Here is a 17,969-nt window from a genome sequence, read left to right as displayed (position 1 = left end):
GTTTGAAATGAAATAGGCCTCTATCAAATAGGGATTATGATTGAGCATCAAGGCCATAAGCTCTTCAAACCTCAATTGGTACTCCATCACTGACCCTACCTGCCTGATTTTGTTGAACTCTTCCACCACATTAGACAAGCCCCGATCTACAAACCTTTCCTTACGCTGCCCCATTTTAAGGGACTCCTCTTGGTTAGAACTTCCACAATAATCATCTAAAAGATTTCTTCTTGGTTTATCGAAAAATTCTACGGGAAAGCTGACGTTATACCTCTTAGCCAGCATCCTTGCAAGCTCCTGTAGCTACTCTTGTAGTACGCAACCCCATTCCACACATGATTCGTGTATCACTTTTCTTGTTTCCTTGTCTAATTAGCTGGACTCATTATCAAATTTCTTTTCCCTATCTCGTGATTTTGGCCAAAATCCTCATGATTTCTACCTACAACTAAAAATGCAGCCTTCTTCTGCTACAATTGAGACCCCATTTGTTTCATGTGTGCACTACTCCCCATGGCCGACATTTCACGAACAGGACATCCCATTGAAAATGTATCACTCTTCTGTGGCAATTGAGACTCCCATTGTCTCATGCATGCGCTACCCCATGGCCTGTTTCTCATAAACATGACACTTCAAAGACCAAGGGGTAGGGGTTTTGTACATACCGCTCTTCTTCGAACAAGTTAACCAAAATTCAAAACTGAAATTAACCTTTGTTTCCCTTGACTCACAACCTAGAATTCAATTGGAATCACATCCTGTGGAATTCTCTTCACTGATTCATTGCTATTAGTCGTTGGACTTCTAATCACTAAAATTAATTGCCCTAACCTTCAACTTGGATCTGTTGGAATTGCCGAAGTTCATTGGGATTTGCTTCACACTTTTATCTCACAAGATTACCAGATTTCACAACTGAGAGTCACAGAATTTGGCTCCGAAACTTGCTGTATGAGTCATTGAAAGCACTGTCGAAGTCAATTAGCCCAGTCGCTTTCAAATTTCCAAGCCTCTATTTTAGCCAACACTCCCCTTCTCTTGTGTCGGAATTAATTCCGAGATTCAACCGGAAATCACCTGGTTGCTTCTCTGTCTCAAACGCCAAACTTCATTGGAATAGTTAGAATTGTACATTGGAATCACCTGAGTTGCTCGCTTCCCTTGATCAACTATAAGGGTGTCAAGATGCGCAACCAAGAATTAACCTCCCGCTTTCTTGAATCACAACTGTAGTAGCCGAAGTCCCTCATTTCTGTTGCGGTTAAGGAATTTTGCACAATTTGAACTGAAAGCCCATATTACTCCTGTGACTTGATTGGTCTCTACTTCCCTTAAATCGAATTGAAACCACAGTTGAGGCTCAACAGATCTGCTACTGGAACTAGAATTTTCGAAGTTCGATAGCAATTGCAATGGGTTCAAGAAGTCACCTAGATTCGCTTCTCACTGTCTGGTTTGGAACTGCCAACCAATCAAAGCGAAAGCACCAGCAACGCACCTGATTGAATTCGCACTCGCCTCAACCAGAATTACTTATCATTGTCTAGGTCAGACTTGCTTGCCTCACCCAATCACCGTCTGTTTAGGTCGGAATTGCCTCCGCTTTGATTTGCTAGAACCGCCTATGACCAACAGCTCACTGATGTTTAACCGTCGCGCAGGAACTTGCTTCTCGTCATCGACTTCCCAATTTGCATCAATTGTCGAACGCTGCCTGAGCTCCTGTTGAAAAATGATCGGCTCACCTCCGATCACCAATCGCAAACTGAGAATTGTTTTGCTCTCTCGGTTATGACCCGTCCTTAGATTCCTTAGAATCTGATCGGAATTGTTGCTAGCACTCACCTATCAAGAGCCGTAAACCATCGGTTTAGATCACCACCAGAATTCTGTCATTTGAACCATATTGCTACGAGTTCATCGGAATCAAAGTCGAGAATCGTTGGCTCTGATACCAATTGTCGTGTACCTAAGGTTTAACCTAGGATTGGATTGGAAATTGGAAGAATGAAGGGGAAGATTTATAAGAAGAATAGGGATAAGAAGAATAGGGAGAATCAGAAGAATAGAAAGTGAGTGAGAGAGAGAGAGAGAGAGAGAGAGAGAGAATTTGGAGGAGGGAATCAGAACTTCATTTATTAATTAAAAACATAATTTTTCATCCTCAGCTGTAGCTTATATATAGCCTAACAGCCTCCCACATGCACCCATGTGCAATACAACAAATAGCCTAACTGCCAATAGCTAAAGACAAGGCCCTATAATAGAAAATACAAAAGGAAATTATAATTATTGTATAATGCATGAAAACTCCTATTATATTTACTAATTTATCCTTGGGGATCCTTAAGGTCATGACAGTGGATTGGGAAGAAAATTAATTATTCAAACCTCCATGTATTTGGAAGTCTAGTGTATGTGATGTATAATGCCCAAGAAACTACAAAGCTAGATCCAAAATCTAGGAAATGCTTTTTCTTGGGGTATGCTGATAGAGTGAAGAGGTATCTCCTGTGCGATCCCATTGCTTGCAAGGTTATAGTCAGCATGGATGTTATCTTTATAGAAAATAAGCTACAGAGAAAAGAAGGTGATGATAGCACGGTAAAAGAAAATCCAGACTATAGTGGTACAAGTAGAAAAGGAATCTAAACAAAAGGATTCTTCTGAAGCAACACCAGAGCATGTGGAACAAGAACCAATTATGTTCGAGGCACCGGAAATTCGTTGGTCAAGTCGCTCGAAAAAACGACCAGGTTGGCACTTTTGATTCTGTTATGGAGAGCAATGTTGAATAATGTCTTCTAACAGAGGATGAGGAGCCATCAACTCTTCAAGAAGCAATGAACAATTCAGATGCATCTCAGTGGATGGCAGTAATGCAGGAAGAATTTGAAGCTCTTCATAAGAACAAGACTTGGGAACTTGTGTCGTTACCACAAGGAAGAAAGCCTACTGGTAGCAAATGGGTGTATAAGATCAAATGTAATAGCAATAATCAAGTGAAGCAGTATCGTGCAAGACTACTGGTGGTAAAAGGATATGCTCGGAAAGAAATGATTAATTTTAATGAGATATTTTCTCCGGTTGTTCGAATTACTATAGTTCCAATAGTCCTAGCAATGTGTGCTACATTTGACCTATATTTAGAGCAGCTAGATGTTAAGACTACTTTTATTTATGGAGATCTTGAAGAAAAAATATATATGCTCCAACTAGAGGGTTTTGAAGAAAAAGGAAAAGAGAACTTGGTTTGTGTTGAGAATCCCACATCGCCTCCACAAGGGAGACCTGGGCTATATATAAGGAGGATGATCCCTCCACCTGTTAAGCTAGCTTTTCAGGTTGGAGTTCTACCTCTAACTTCTCACATGGTATCAGAGCTAACCCTTGGCTGTCGTGGTCATGGATCAGTACCCTGCCCGATCACTTAGGCATGTATCAATTACTGGAGAAGCTTCGGCGTGGGGGGGAGTGTTGAGAATCCCACATCACCTCCACAAGGGAGACCTGGGCTATATATAAGGAGGAAGATCCCTCCACCTGTTAAGCTAGTTTTTTCAGGTTGGAGTTCTACCTTTAACTTCTCACAGTTTCCAAGTTGAACAAATCTTTATACGGTCTCAAACAAGCGCCAAAATGTTGGTATAAGAGATTTGATTCCTTCATCATGAGTCTTGGATGTAACAGACTTAATGCAGACCTTGTGCGTATTTCAAGAGGTTTGGTAAAAGTGATTACATTATTTTGCTGTTGTATGTAGACGACATGTTGGTAGCAGGCCCCAACAAAGATCGTATTAAAGGATTGAAGGCATAATTGGCTAGGGAGATTGAAATGAAGGACTTGGGATCGACAAACAAGATTCTAGGGGTGCAAATTCACCGAGACAGAAATAATAAGAAGATATGGCTTTCTCAGAAAAATTATTTGAGGAAGGTCTTGCGGCGTTTCAACATGCAATACTATAAGCCAATTTCTACCCCACTTCTTGTTAATTTCAAGTTATCATCCAGTATGAGTCCTAGTAGTGAAGCAGAGATGATGGAGATGTCTCGAGTATTGTATGCATCAGTAGTGAGAAGTTTAATGTTCGCTATAATTTGTACAAGACCAGACATTGCATATGCAGTAGGAGTGGTTAGTTGGTATATGGTGAATCCTGGTAAAGAGCATTGAAATGCTGTGAAAAGTGTCCTGAGATACATTAAGGAGACCACAGATGTTGCATTGTGTTATGGGGGATCAGACTTTATTATCAGAGGATACTTTGACTCAGATTATGCAGATGATCTGGAAAAAAAGAAAATCCCCCACAGAATGTGTTTGCACTTACTGGTGGAGCTGTAACTTGGGTTTCAAAACTGTAGTTAGTGGTGGCCATGTCAACAATAGAAGTAGAATACGTAGTATTTACACAAGCCAGTAAAGAAGCAATATGGTTAAAGATAGTATTGGAGGAACTCGGGCATGAATAAGAGAAGATTTCTCTGTTTTGTGACAATCAGAGTGCCTTGCATCTTGCAAGGAATCCAGCCTTTCATTCAAAGACAAAGCACATTCGAGTTTAGTACCACTTCGTTCGTGAGAAAGTGGAAGAAGGAACCGTGGATATGCAGAAAATTCATACAAAAGACAACCTAACAGATTTCATGACAAAGGTGGTCAATATTGACAAGTTTGTTTGATGTTGATCCTCTAGTGGCCTAACAGGGACGTAAGCAATGGGGAATGGCAAGGAAGAAAGAATTGTGTGAAGATTGATTGATTTATAATCAAATCTTCAAATGGGAGATTGCTAAATTCAAAAATTGTGGCTGGGAAAAGTTAGTGCAACTGCAACTGCAACTGCAATTGCAACATTGAAATTGAAGGAAGAAAGAAGAAAGAAAGGTGCAACCATGCACCGAAACGTATCAAAGAGAAAAAACATAAAGCAAAAGGCAGCTATAGTGGACAATTGCCATGGAATGCGACGCCCCCTTGCTGGCAACGCATTTTAAACGCGTATGGGAGGCCTATAAATTGACCTCCCTAGCTCATTTGTTAAGCATTCTAGTATCCCATTTGCAGAGAGAAAAAATAGAGAGTTAGAAAATTAAGAGTGTTTTCTCCTATTTTCAAGAGAGATTGTTGTTGTTATCACCTTGTAATTTAGAGGGAAAGTTGTAATTCCTATTATTTTTTGGACCATGCTATTGATACCCCTTGGGCTACACAATGCATCACAAATGAAAAAAATACCCCTCGCGCCTCACCATCTTGCGTCGCCTCACCATCTTGGGTGAGGGGTATTTTAGTCATACACCTCACTACCTTGGGTAAGGGATATTTTAGACATTTTAGCTACATTGTGTAGCCCAAAGTGTAAGCCATGATATACCAATAGCATTTTCCTTATTTTTCATAGTGAATTCTTCTATCTTTGCCCGTGGTTTTTATCCTGATTTGTTTGGGAGTTTTTCCACAAAATATGTGTTCAATTTCCTTCATTATTATTATTTTTCTCAAATTATTAGCTGCGATCTTGCTCTAATCTGGTGTTATTTTACAACAAGGGTAACGATGAACCTAGATCAAACTAAATCTGGGTTTGTCATTCTTGGAAGAATTGAACCTAGATTGAACCGAATATGGGTTCACTATTCTTTTAAGTGTCAATCTGGGTAACGACAAACCTAGATCTAATGCGCTCTCTCTCTCTCTCTCTCACTCGCCTGTGCACACATCTAGGTTCATCGTTCTGAATTGTCAAATCTAGGTTCGTCATTCTCGGAAGCATCAATCTGGGTAATAATGAACCCATATCTCTTTTTCTTATCTAGGTTCATGCTCTTTGTGTTCAAGAATGACCAACCCAGATTGATGTTTCCAAGAACAATGAACCCAAATCTAAGCAAGTTTGGGTTTGGTGTTCTCGAAATCAAACCCTTATGTTCGTTCTTTCCTGAAATCGAAGATGAACAAAATGTTCATCTAGGTTGAGTGTTCATTTTTAAGTGTAGAGTTTGGGTTTGTTCATTATTCATCTTTGAATTGAGATTGTTCATTGTTTATCTTCAAATTGGGTTTGTTTAGTTTCCTCTCTCACTCTAATCATTTATCGGCGGTCAGGATCGTTGAAAAATGAGAGGTTAGAGAGAAAGAGGGAAAGGGTAAATATAAGTAAGGGTAAACTGGTCTTTTTGACCATGTTTTAGTAGCGAAAGAGGTAGATGTCAAATACAAGAATGGTTGGTGCATTTTGTTCAAACCTCAAGAGTGGTCTTTGAAATTTACCAAAAAAAAAAAATGTATATGATAATTAGATTAATGTACACCACAACATAGATTTAAGCTAATTTACCTAGTTCTATCTAAAAAAAAAGTTAATTTACCTAGTCATACATGCAACTTGTCAGCTAACAAAGGCATTAAGAAAACACCAAAACACATTCAGTTTAAACCTCAACCCTAATTGAGAACTGATCTTATTAACTGACAAATGAGAACCACTATTAGTTAGAAATGTTAAATCATGAGTAATAAGCCATCAACACCAATATCTATAGTACCTCAAATATGCTCATTGAATATCATTCAGGGTACACAAACTAATTAGATATTAATGCAGTTCCCATTTGTGTCAAATTCACAAAGTTTGAACAGGAACATACCTATGGCTACTTGTTAACATGTCTATAAGCCGGTCTGGTCGTTCTTTGTGTTTGTTAGCATATACATTTATAGCAGCACCCAAAACCTACAAGCCCAAAAACAAGCATTTCAAACTTGTTGGTTTAACCAAGAGCAAATTAAAGACAGGTGTATTTAATAATCATCAGGTCAATTAACTTCAGGAATTACTTAATACAAATAGGGAATATATTCAATAATTAACTCCACAGTTCCCAAGAAACTGTGCTTCCTGCTTTTTTCATTGCTTAATAAGAAACAGAGTCTATTTTACTTAAAATCATTACCTGGTCCCAATCATCATCATCGATTGTGCCTTTAATGTTTCTGAAAAATTCAGTCAATTGGCCACCCTTTTTCCTCTCAGCAAGTGATGCAGCAACACCAGCATATATGTCAACAGCTGAGAAATGAGTCAGAAACTTGGAATTTAAATTTCACCAAAACATGACATCCAAACCTTATTTAGTTGGACAAAATGTGTGAGATAAACAATGGTTACCAGGAAGATTGAGTTCATAGATCACTTGAAATGCCAAGTCAAAATTTTTCTCTACAAGAGTCTCTGCAATCTTACTCCTCCTCCTGCATTGCAACAAATACATTAGCATGTACAACTTAAATTGACAGACAGAGAATGTCTTCATAGATGGCACCATAATTTTATTGTTTACATTCAATATAGAAGAGGAAAATGCTCTCAACTGGGCATGAAAATAAGTTTCATAAGTTGGGAAGGCAATATATTCTTTTTTTTTTTTTTTATCAAAGGGTAAATATGTATAAATGATCAAAGGAATGTACAAATACTCTGGGCATACCCAGGGGGCATGGAACCAAACAATTACAAAAGATATACCCAGGGAAGGCAATATATTCTTGATTGACTGTTTTGCCACAATAGCACATACTTGGACTTGGTAGTCAATGTAAGTTACAAGAAGAAAAAGGTAAAAATAAAAACAATCAGGCTGACACAAACCTGAAAGTTTCAGGATCATTTGGATTTCCAAAAAGAGAGTATTTCCACTGTGGTCCATCGGTATCATTGAAAGATCTCACGACATCCACCTACAACATTTAAGAAAACCCCCAAGAAGCACACATAACATCAGAGACTCAAATTAGCATGATCATGAAAGACAAAAGATTTCTATGTCAAAAAAGGGGCGTTTGGACAAATTTAAGCCACTTCATTATCTGGGAGCACTTTAATTCCCCCAGTCCATCAGCACCAGTCTATGAAAAATGCATATAGAAAAAGAGGTGTCAACTAATTCTTACAGTAAAATCCACCAAAGGTGTAAAATTATCTAAAGGACAGGAATTTCTCCACTCGAGGTGATTACTTGTACAGGGTGTAATAAAATGTGTCTTTGCATTCCCTAAACAATTCTTCCACTTGCTTAGTGGCAGTGAGCTCTTTATGCCATGTTTTTGAAGCAGAGATATTCACGTTAGGTTTAATATTGATTATCTCAAAACAAATGACATACGTGACATACAAGAATTAAGGCAAGCAAAAAAAGATTTTGTTGTATCATATTTTTTGATATATGAGAAAAGGGGTTTGATGAAAAACCTATCTTATAATGAAAATTCTTTTATGTTAATCTCATATTTCGAAATAAGCATTTTATATTTCGAAACATATATGAAAAGTTTTGGCGCTAATATTCAAATGTTTGAAAAATCTAGAGTTCATGCATCATGTTTCGAAACTTATGTTCCATGTTTTGAAACATTGTTAAACCATGTTTCTGTTCTTATTTCGAAACTCCTTTGAATAGGTTTCAAATATTTTTCTAAGTATGCATGCTATATTTCAAAACATCTATAAGATTTAAGCATATGTTTCGAAACCTACATAGTATGTTTCAAAACCTCCGACTCTGTCAGCAGAATATTTAAAAACCGAGATGCTTTATCTTTACATTTTTTATTTACATCCAAAAGCTTCTCAAAAGATTTTTTAAATTTAATCTCCATGCTCTGAGAATTCAAATTCAAATTCAAAAGTGGAGATCAATACAAAATCATAGTGGGCATAAGACTTTGTCTCCTACTCATGCTGTCTCTAAGTGCAAGTCCAGCTGTAAAGGTTGGATGTTTCGAAACCATAGTGTAAAATTGTGTTGTTTCGAAACCAATAAGCTATGTTTCGAAATCTTCTTTTAAATCTTGTCTCTAATAGCTATTAAACAGTTAAATTTCTATCTCTTGATATAAATAGCAGGTGTTTGAAGACAAAACACACATATATCAAAATACATACACACAAGATACAAGAGACACAATACACAAGTGGTGAACAAAAGATTTTGATTGAGCTTTCAAAGAAGATCAACATACATCGTGGTGTGTAAAGGAGAGGCAAGTCGAAAACAAGAAGTATCATATCGTTTAACTCTCCTCACCTCAAGCTAAGAGGTTTGTACAGCCATTGGTAAGGCATTTCAATGATGTAAATTCATTGGGTTGTAAAGATAAATTTTATTTATCTTGTTGATTGTTGTAAGGTTTGAATTGAGCCATAAAACTCATTGTGTACAAGGTTTTAGGGTGAGCTGTGGTAAAACCCTTGTTGTTAATCACTAGTGAAAGTGATTGGGTTTGAAAATCCTTCAAGTGGGAAGACTTGAAGGTAGTGGACTAGGCTGGGTGTCGAACCACTATAAATCTCATGTACACTCAATTTATTGGTTTGCTTGCTTATTACTTATTGCTTAAACTTTCAAAAGGCCTATCTTTAATCTCAAGCATCTTTGGCAAACTTTTTTTTGAAGAAATCATCTTTACCAAAGTCATTTCTTTGAAATCCTAAGCTAAAAATTTCGAAACAATCCAAAACAAAAAAGTATATTTTGAAACATATATAGTAGGTTTCGAAACCTACTTAGCAGAAAGGTTTATTTCGAACCATACATCCTTATATTTCGAAACATAGTTCTCTACCATAAATCGGTGTTTAAATTATCGAAAAATTTATACAAATCCCAATTTACTCTTGGGATATATTTGCCATCATTTGGAGCTAACAGATTTCCCTTTTCAATATTTTAATTAAAAAAAAATTCAGTGGTAAAAGAAAATAAAGCAAGCAGAAACATGCAGGAATGAAAAAGAGGAGGAGAGAGAAAGGGATCTATGGCTAGAAAATTAATTAATATGGTATCACAATAGTGTAGGTGTAGAACAAGTCAATAAAACAAGATGAACCCCACTACACAAGGGCATATAAGGCATCACAAACAATAAAACCAAAAAGTGTGTATGTACGTCTAGTTGGGTAGAGTAGAAAGTAGAGATCCAACATTCACGACTTCTACTCTTTTGGCTAGTGAAGGACCACACACATGGACACAGGTGCAAACTGTTATCTTTGAATAATGGCATAAACACAAAAACACATATAGAGGGGTTAAGAAAAAGAAAAGAGGGGGGTGGGGGGGGGGGGGGGGGGTGATAATTAGCCATCTGGGTAAGAAACCACGATTTATCTTGAAGTACTTCAACAAAAGGATAACCTGAATTGCAACCCGAGCAGAAAGTTTGACAAGTCCTTCTTCAGTAAGCTTTTCTCGAATGCCCCTAGTGACAAGTCTAGTAGAATCCCCTGCTTTATATCGTGCCGACAATCCTTCCTCAAAATGCACCTGCGCTACAAGGAAGATAATTAGAAGAAAATTCACACAAGTTCAATTTATAACATGCTGGCAATCCTTTTCTTGTTAAGGGAAGATTTAGTTCTCCTCCAAACAAGAACAATATTAATTTGTCCAATCAATAATTAAAAGATGGGGGATCACCATTCTTGCATATAAAAGATGGGTGACCACCATTCTTGCATATATATATGCATGTTCATTCTTTGTATTTGCATGAATTAGATTTCTTTTCCTAAGTTGTGAGTTTTAATGAAGTGCCATCCACAACATGTTCTCACCAGAAAATGAACTTGCCTGGGCAAACCAGAGGGCTTTTTACTGAAGGATATTTAGTAAAGTTGGCCTAACTAATCATTTGCGAACTGGTTCACAAATTTCCTATTGCTCACTAAAATATGTTACTTTGCCTGTAATATTAATCCTAACAAGCCCCAGGACAGTTCTCAAAAATTAGAACTATAACTCAAAAAACAATTTGGGGGTGTTAGAAAAGACTTAAAAAGAGACACCACTTTTTTCTATCAAGTAAGAAAAACACTGTGTACTGACTTCTGAAAAAATGCTAGTAGATATGACAAAAGACTTTATAGCTTCTCAACTCAGATGCCTACACAAGAAAATTGGGTTCCTGACTCAAAAATGTGCTTACTGAACCCCACTGGTGTGACATTAGGGTAAATATCTGGATTCAGGCTCTGTACATCTCTGAAGCGAGTGCACAGAGGTATTAAGCTCTCCAATAGTGATGGAGGAATATGGTGCACTTTTGGCTGTTGGCACCATAGACCATTGTCAAGCCACTAAGAGCATCTGTCAAGCATTTGCATATCCAAAATACTAATAATAAAAGAATCCATTGTGACCCAAAGATAAGTTAAGAGAAAAGATAGTCCGGCACTTAGATTTTAGTTGTCCCATCAAAGATTGAGGAACAAGTCGTTCAAAAAGCCTAATTCTCTTCTAAAAGAGGTTTCTAAAATTCACTGGGAGATTTCACTGTCATCTCCCAGTGAAATCTCAGCCTTTTTGTTGAGATTCTAAAAGAGGTTTCTCACTGCTATAAAATGATGAACATTGACCTCTACCTCCATTGTCAAGAAGTGGTGTTGACTATCTTCAAGCTTGTCATCTCCCCAGGATATGTTCAGGATTATGTTTAGTCTTAAATTTGTCGTGTTTACTCCTAGGAGTGACTGCTGAAACTGCTATGAACAGAGGAAACTGGAATCTGAGGATCATAACTCATATTGGGTGGCCTTTTAGAGCAATGATTTATTCAAAATGAAGAATTCTAAATGAAATCTAGGTTTAAATTCAGGCAAAGCACATTCCTGCCTACATAAACCCTGAATTGACTTACCTTTGCATTTTCCAAATGCTTTATAGCTTCATCTTGTGAGGAAGAGTTCATGAATAACTGAATACAACAAAGACCAGCAGCCACATGGTCCTTTTTGATCACCTGAATCATCATGCCAGTATTAAATTAATGACCTCGTGAGTAAACAGAATAAGAAGAGTAAAGCTTAGCTGAACAAGAAATAGGTACTTCTGTAAGAACTGCCATAGAGATGTGCATAATAAAGTTCAGAGAGAGAAGATAAAGTGTATCCCTTCATCTAAAGAAGATAAAGAGTATCCCAAACATTTTCAAGGCAGCTAAGGAAAGGTGACAAAAAAATAGTAAAAGCAATAAAATGAGTGACCTCATCAGAAAACATCTTATTAGCTACCCAGTCATAAGTGCCAAAAAAAAAAAGGGCATCATAATAGCACAACCAATGCTTGCAAAATAGAAGAGAAGACATTGAAATCAAGCTACACCAGTACTGCATGTGGTAAGGCAGCTTAATACATCAGGTTTCAAGGATTTAATAGATCAAGCTTAGATGTCATAGATACTCTCTCTCTCTGGATGATTGATACAAGAAAAGGGCCATTAGATTTTTGCCATCTGATGCCTTTGACACTAAAATGATGCATCAAGGTTTGAAGGTCAAAGGAAATAATACAATATAAGAATTGAGGATTACGTCCTCAGAAAGGAATAAAATATTTTGGCTCATAGTTTTCACCACAGGAATATAGTATGTCATTGCATGAAAAGACAGCTTAGAGCATTCTTTCAAATCCTCTGAAATGAAAACTACTGCTATTGTGCCGGGAAACTAATTGTAACCTAACTGAGGAGGATTCCAGGAGTTAGCTAGCTTGTAATTCTGAGATGTACCTTGCTTCTTAATAGTTTTGTGATCTTTGTGTAAATTCTACCCTTCATATGCTTTTCTTTGTATATATTGTTATCATTGGGGTAAAAAAATAAAAAGGTATCTTCTACCAGACCACCCACCAAGAATGAAAAGTACTTAATTTGTAAGGTGGGAGGTAGATGACATGTAACAACCTACTAAGTTGGTCTGTTTAGCACATTAAGAATTGGAAATTTGCATAGAAAAGAACGAAAAAATGACCTTCCAAGGACAACTGTAATTTAGTCAAACTCTACCAGTCACTTTTCCTGAAATTGATGTTTTCAAACATCACTAATCGGGATCTAGGTGTGACAAACAGAAAACCTTGAAAACTAAATATGAAACTCTGACAGGTAAAGCATGAAGATATGAGTGCTTGTCTCATTCATTTTAATATTGTTTTTTCTAACAATAAGAAAAAAAGCATTCTGTAAAGAAAGAAGAAAGAAAAGAAGAGAAAATAGAGAGAAAATTTTAGGGTAAAAGATTGAATCTCAATGATACAATGAGACTTGTTGAGTTTATATATTACTCAACAGAATCTCTAACAAACTAACTAGCCACAAAAGCAACAGAGAATAAACTCTGCCTACTGCTAGTAGTAAAATACATCACCTTCTTTCCTATCTACCTTATCTTAAACGTGCACAGCATGAAGCAGATCTATCCTTAACTTTCCCCCTCAAATGACAACCAGTTCCTTGTGCTCAGGTATGTCGTTCTGCTTAGTAACTTGGAGCAGGCAGAACCCTTGAGCATCTTCATAGTAAAATGGTGGACGACTCCTGAGTATGTTGAATTGACGGACTTGGCCCTGAGTGTTTTGTTCCAGTAAGGATCTTGGGGTTGGCTGCACCACAGTGAACCTTGGAGATTACAGCTGGTTTCATTCCTCTAGTCCTAGTTTTTACTGGGTACATTCTGTCATTTTTCTAGTGGCTTTATCCTTGGCCTCCTTGTCCTGCGTGCTTGATCCAGAAGATTTTTGGTTGGGTTTTAAAGATCTATTATCGCTCATCTCATCTCCAGTCTTTTGCCTCTCTTTAGATGTGATTAGAGCAGTATTTCTCTTCAGAATTTTTTTAGCTAGTTGTAGCTGTGGTTTGTTGTTTAGTATTTTATTTCATGTTTTCGTTGATCCCACCTCAAATTTGTTGGGATCCAGAGAGTAGTGGTAGTTTCTTGATGTTGTTTTGGTCTAGGGTATGCCCTGGTTTGCTATTGTAGACGCTTTTGGCACTTTTTTCGTGTTTAATACAATACTCATTTATAGGAAAAAAAAAAAAACTTCTTTCAAAACAAACTGAGGAGAAGTCTTCAAACACAATTTTGTACACATAAAAATTGATCACTAGGTAAACCCTTTGTAAAAATATTAGCTGTCTAATGCTCAGAGGGTAGATATCTAATATCTACATCACCATTCTCCACCATTTCTCTGACAAAATGAATGTCTATCTCAATATGGTTAGTTTGAGAATGAAACACAGGATTTTTTCCGATGCTTTTAGCTGCTGTTTTCTCACACCAAAGAACTGGTGAACCAGAGAAAGAATAGCCAAGGTCAGTAAATAATGATTTCAACCATATATCCCTGTAAGACCTTTAGCTAATACTCTGTATTTAGCTTCTCCAACTGATTTGCCACCACAGACTATTTCTTTGAACTCCAAATAAGCAAATTATTACCCAGATAAACACAGTCCATTGGTGGACTTCGTAGAAACTTTACAACCAGGATGATAAGCATATGTAAACACCTCAATAGTGAAAGTGGGTGAAGGAGTAAAGACTACACCCAAACCAATTGTGCCTTTAAGATACCTTAGAAGTCTTTTACAGGCCTGCCAATGTTGTTGTTTTGGAGCTACAAGAAACTGACTAAGCTTGTCATCATAAAAGCAATGTCTAGCCTAGTATAGGTTAGATATTGAAGTGAACCAATCAACTCTCTATATAGGGAAGGATTGAGAAAAAGATCACCTTCATCAGTAAACTGAGTACATACTATAAAAGGTGTTGGACAAGGTTTACAATTTTCCATTCCAGCTTTGTGTAGCAAATCAGTGATGTATTTTGACTGACTAAGATATAAGTCTGTAGAATTACGATAAGCTTCAAAATCCAAGTAGTTGACCAAACCAAGGGTTTGTACAGCAAAAGAGGTATCCAAATCATGAATGAAGGACTAAAGCAGTTTGGGATTTGACCCTATAATTTGGATATCAATTACATACACCAGAACAAACAAAACTTCTTACTGCATTCTTTTGATGAACAAAGAAGCATCAAACACTGCATTGAGAAAACCCCAAGACTTAAGAGCTGCCTTTAATTAAGTATATCAAGCTTTGGGGGCTTGTTTTAGACCATAGAGTGACTTTTTAAGCTTACACACATAAGCAGGACATGTAGGATCTTCAAAACTCTCAGGTTGTGACATATAAACTTCCTTTGTCAAATCTCCATTATTAACATCAATTTGTTGGGTGTCCTAACCAAAAGTGACTGCTAAAGAAATAAGGACTCTAATAGTTGGAGCCTTAATAACCAGACTAAAAGTTTCAAAGTCTATACCAAGGGTTTGATGGAAACCCTTAGCCACCAACCGAGCCTTATACTTCAAAACAGTTCCATCAGGGTTATATTTATCTTAAATACCCATTTACAGCCAATCAAATTCATGTCAGATCATTATTCTGTAAGGCAGCAAACTCTTCTTGCATAGCCTTCAGCCACCTAGGGTCTGATAAAGCAGCTTTAACTGAACAGGGTTCTAGTTCATTCACTAAGGTAATTGGTGACAAAAATGAAGGTTGAGGAACAAAAGTAGATAAGAGTTTCTTGCTTTTTGAATGGGTAACCATAGGATGAACAGAATGAGTTGGTCTAGGATGATGAGTAGGCTGAGATTGTACTGTAGGTTGAGATGAAGAAGGAAATATACTCTGTGGCTGCTAAGGAGAGGTAAAAACATCTTGATGAGAAGGAAAAGTATCAGGAGACTGTGCTACAGATGAATAAGGAGGAGAAAAAGACTGAAGGCAAGAAATAGGCAAACTAGAAACAGAAACAAAAACAGTAGAAACAGGAGAAGGGGAAAATAGAACTTTATAGGGAAAATCAGACACATTAAAAAGAACGTGTCTAGAAAAATAAACTTTCCCTAAAGGATGTAGACACTTATACCCAGCATGTATAGGACTATATCCAATGAAAACACACTTAAAAGATTGAAAATTAAACTTATGACGATTATAAGGTCTTAGTTAAGGAAAGCAAGCACAGCCAAAGGGCTGCAGAGAAGAAAAATCTGGTTTCTTATGATAAAGTAGCTCAAAAGGAAACAAAAACCATAGAGTTGGAGGTAATAGGTTGCTAAGAAAAACTGCAGTCTAAAATGCTTCCACCCAAAATTTTAAGGGCATATAGCAAGTAAGGTTAGACCATTTCAGTAGTGTTTGCTTTCTCTCTGCAACAACATTTTATTGATGAGTATGAGGTCAAGAAAGCTTAGGTTGAATACCATGCTGCTGAAAATAAGGAAGAAACACCTTAAATTCACCACCATCATCAGACTCGAAGGATTTGAGTTTAGTGTTATACTGCAGTTCAGCAAGTTTATGGAATCTAATAAAGGCAGCAAGAGCATCAGATTTTAATGTTAAAGGATATATCAAGGTATATCTGGTATTAGTATCAACAAAGATAATAAAGCATCTATATGTTTCAGTAGAGAGATGAGGAGCTGGTCCCCAGAGATCAGAATAGACAAGCTCAAGAGACTGTTTGGCTTTAATTTCACAATCATTAAAAGGAAACTGATGTGATTTGCCAAACTTACAAGAATCACAAAAAGAAAGAGATGAGCGTGAACAAGAAAAATTAATTTTGTTCAATATTATCCAAAGTACCATTCATTTTGTTCAATATCATCCAAAGCACCAAAAAACTTGGATGACCAAGCTTTGTGAGTGAGATATCACATACAGTTTTGTTTGGGCCTGTACTAGCAGTAAAAGATCTAGTACTACAAGTCTTTAAGCCAGACCTCAACTGTGTAGAAAGAGGCTGTGAGTCTGAATACAATTGTGAAAACAAAGAAGAGCCTTCAGTAGTAGAAACTGAAGTTGAGGTTGAATAATAAACTGGAACAGAACATGAAAAATACGATGAAGAACAGAACACGAAAAATATGATGAATTTCTAGAAGAGGCAGGTGCAGGTGCCAGTTGATAAAGTCCATTTCTAAGCTGGCCTTGGAGTAGCACATTTCCTGTTTCCTTGTCCTTTTTCAAACAAGAATCAACATGAAACTCAGCAACAACATTATTTTCTTTTGTAAGTTTAGAAACACTAATTAAGTCCTTAGTCATTGCTGGAACATACAGAGCATTTGGTAAAGAAAGAGTAGAAAGAGGTCTAGTTTTTATTGGTAAATGACTGAAACCGATATGCTTGATAGGTAGCTTCTTACCATTTCCAACTGCAACTTTTTCAGTGCCTTGATACTGAGAATAGAGAGTTAGATTGTTGAGATTTGAGGTGATATGATTTGTTGCTCCAGAGTCAACAAACCATGATGACTCATTTAGGGTTTCAGGAGAGGCAAATTAGGCTTCAGGTGTGTTAGAAAATTGTGAACATTGAACTGAACCTATCTCAGGTAAAGATACTTCAGTCAGACCACTAGCAGCTGCTAACTAAGCTTTCTGATCAATCTGAACGACAGATTTATCAGAACCAGTAAAATTTGGATGTTGAAAATTTCTATCAAACTGATTGAAAACATCTATCAGCAAAATGACCTGGTTTACCACACAACTGACAATAAAATTTTCTCGAGCCAAATCAACCTCTTCCTCTACTCCTCTATTGTTAAATCCACCTCTTGTATTATTATTTCCATTTTGTGACAAATTAGAAGCAACATTAACTGAAATATTTCCATCGAAGGAATTAACCAAATTCTGTATACTTAATCTCTGTTCATGCATAATTAGCAGATATTGAACTTTTTCAAGATTTATCTAATCCATTTGATGTGTGATGAGAGAGACAACAGTCTCATGATCAGAATCTAAACCACTAATAAAAGCCAGAAGCAGATCTTTATCAGATATAGGCTCACCAATTACAATACGAGCATGTCCAATTGTCTTAATCTTCAAAATATACTCATTTACTATCATAGAACCTTTCTTAGTTGACCTAAGTTATTGTTTTAGCTGAAAAGACTTCGCTATAGTCTGACGTGAGCATAAAATTTCAAGAACTTACCATAGTTCTGATGAAGACTCACAATGTATATCTAGAGCTAGCACTTCTTTGCTGATTGTTGAAAACAACCAGCCTAAAAGTAATTGATTTG

At 36.8% G+C, this 17,969-nt stretch overlaps 1 protein-coding gene across 1 annotated transcript in view; it reads right to left on the bottom strand.

The window, feature by feature from the left end:
• Positions 1-17,969, bottom strand: part of LOC127813651 (uncharacterized) — a 121,112-nt gene that overhangs the window by 7,978 nt on the left and 95,165 nt on the right. Inside the window, exons 29-34 of the mRNA XM_052354734.1 lie at positions 11,707-11,808; positions 10,206-10,334; positions 7,661-7,749; positions 7,181-7,263; positions 6,966-7,081; positions 6,660-6,745 (exon numbers count right to left, since the gene is read on the bottom strand). Of these exons, the coding sequence (XP_052210694.1) occupies positions 6,660-6,745; positions 6,966-7,081; positions 7,181-7,263; positions 7,661-7,749; positions 10,206-10,334; positions 11,707-11,808 (605 nt within the window). The remainder of the gene's footprint in view (positions 1-6,659; positions 6,746-6,965; positions 7,082-7,180; positions 7,264-7,660; positions 7,750-10,205; positions 10,335-11,706; positions 11,809-17,969) is intronic.

This window comes from Diospyros lotus, chromosome 11 (genome assembly GCF_014633365.1).
Source record: "Diospyros lotus cultivar Yz01 chromosome 11, ASM1463336v1, whole genome shotgun sequence".
Lineage (NCBI taxonomy): Eukaryota > Viridiplantae > Streptophyta > Magnoliopsida > Ericales > Ebenaceae > Diospyros > Diospyros lotus.
Note: the sequence above shows the minus strand (reverse complement) of the source record. Positions and strands in the feature narration are given on the sequence as shown.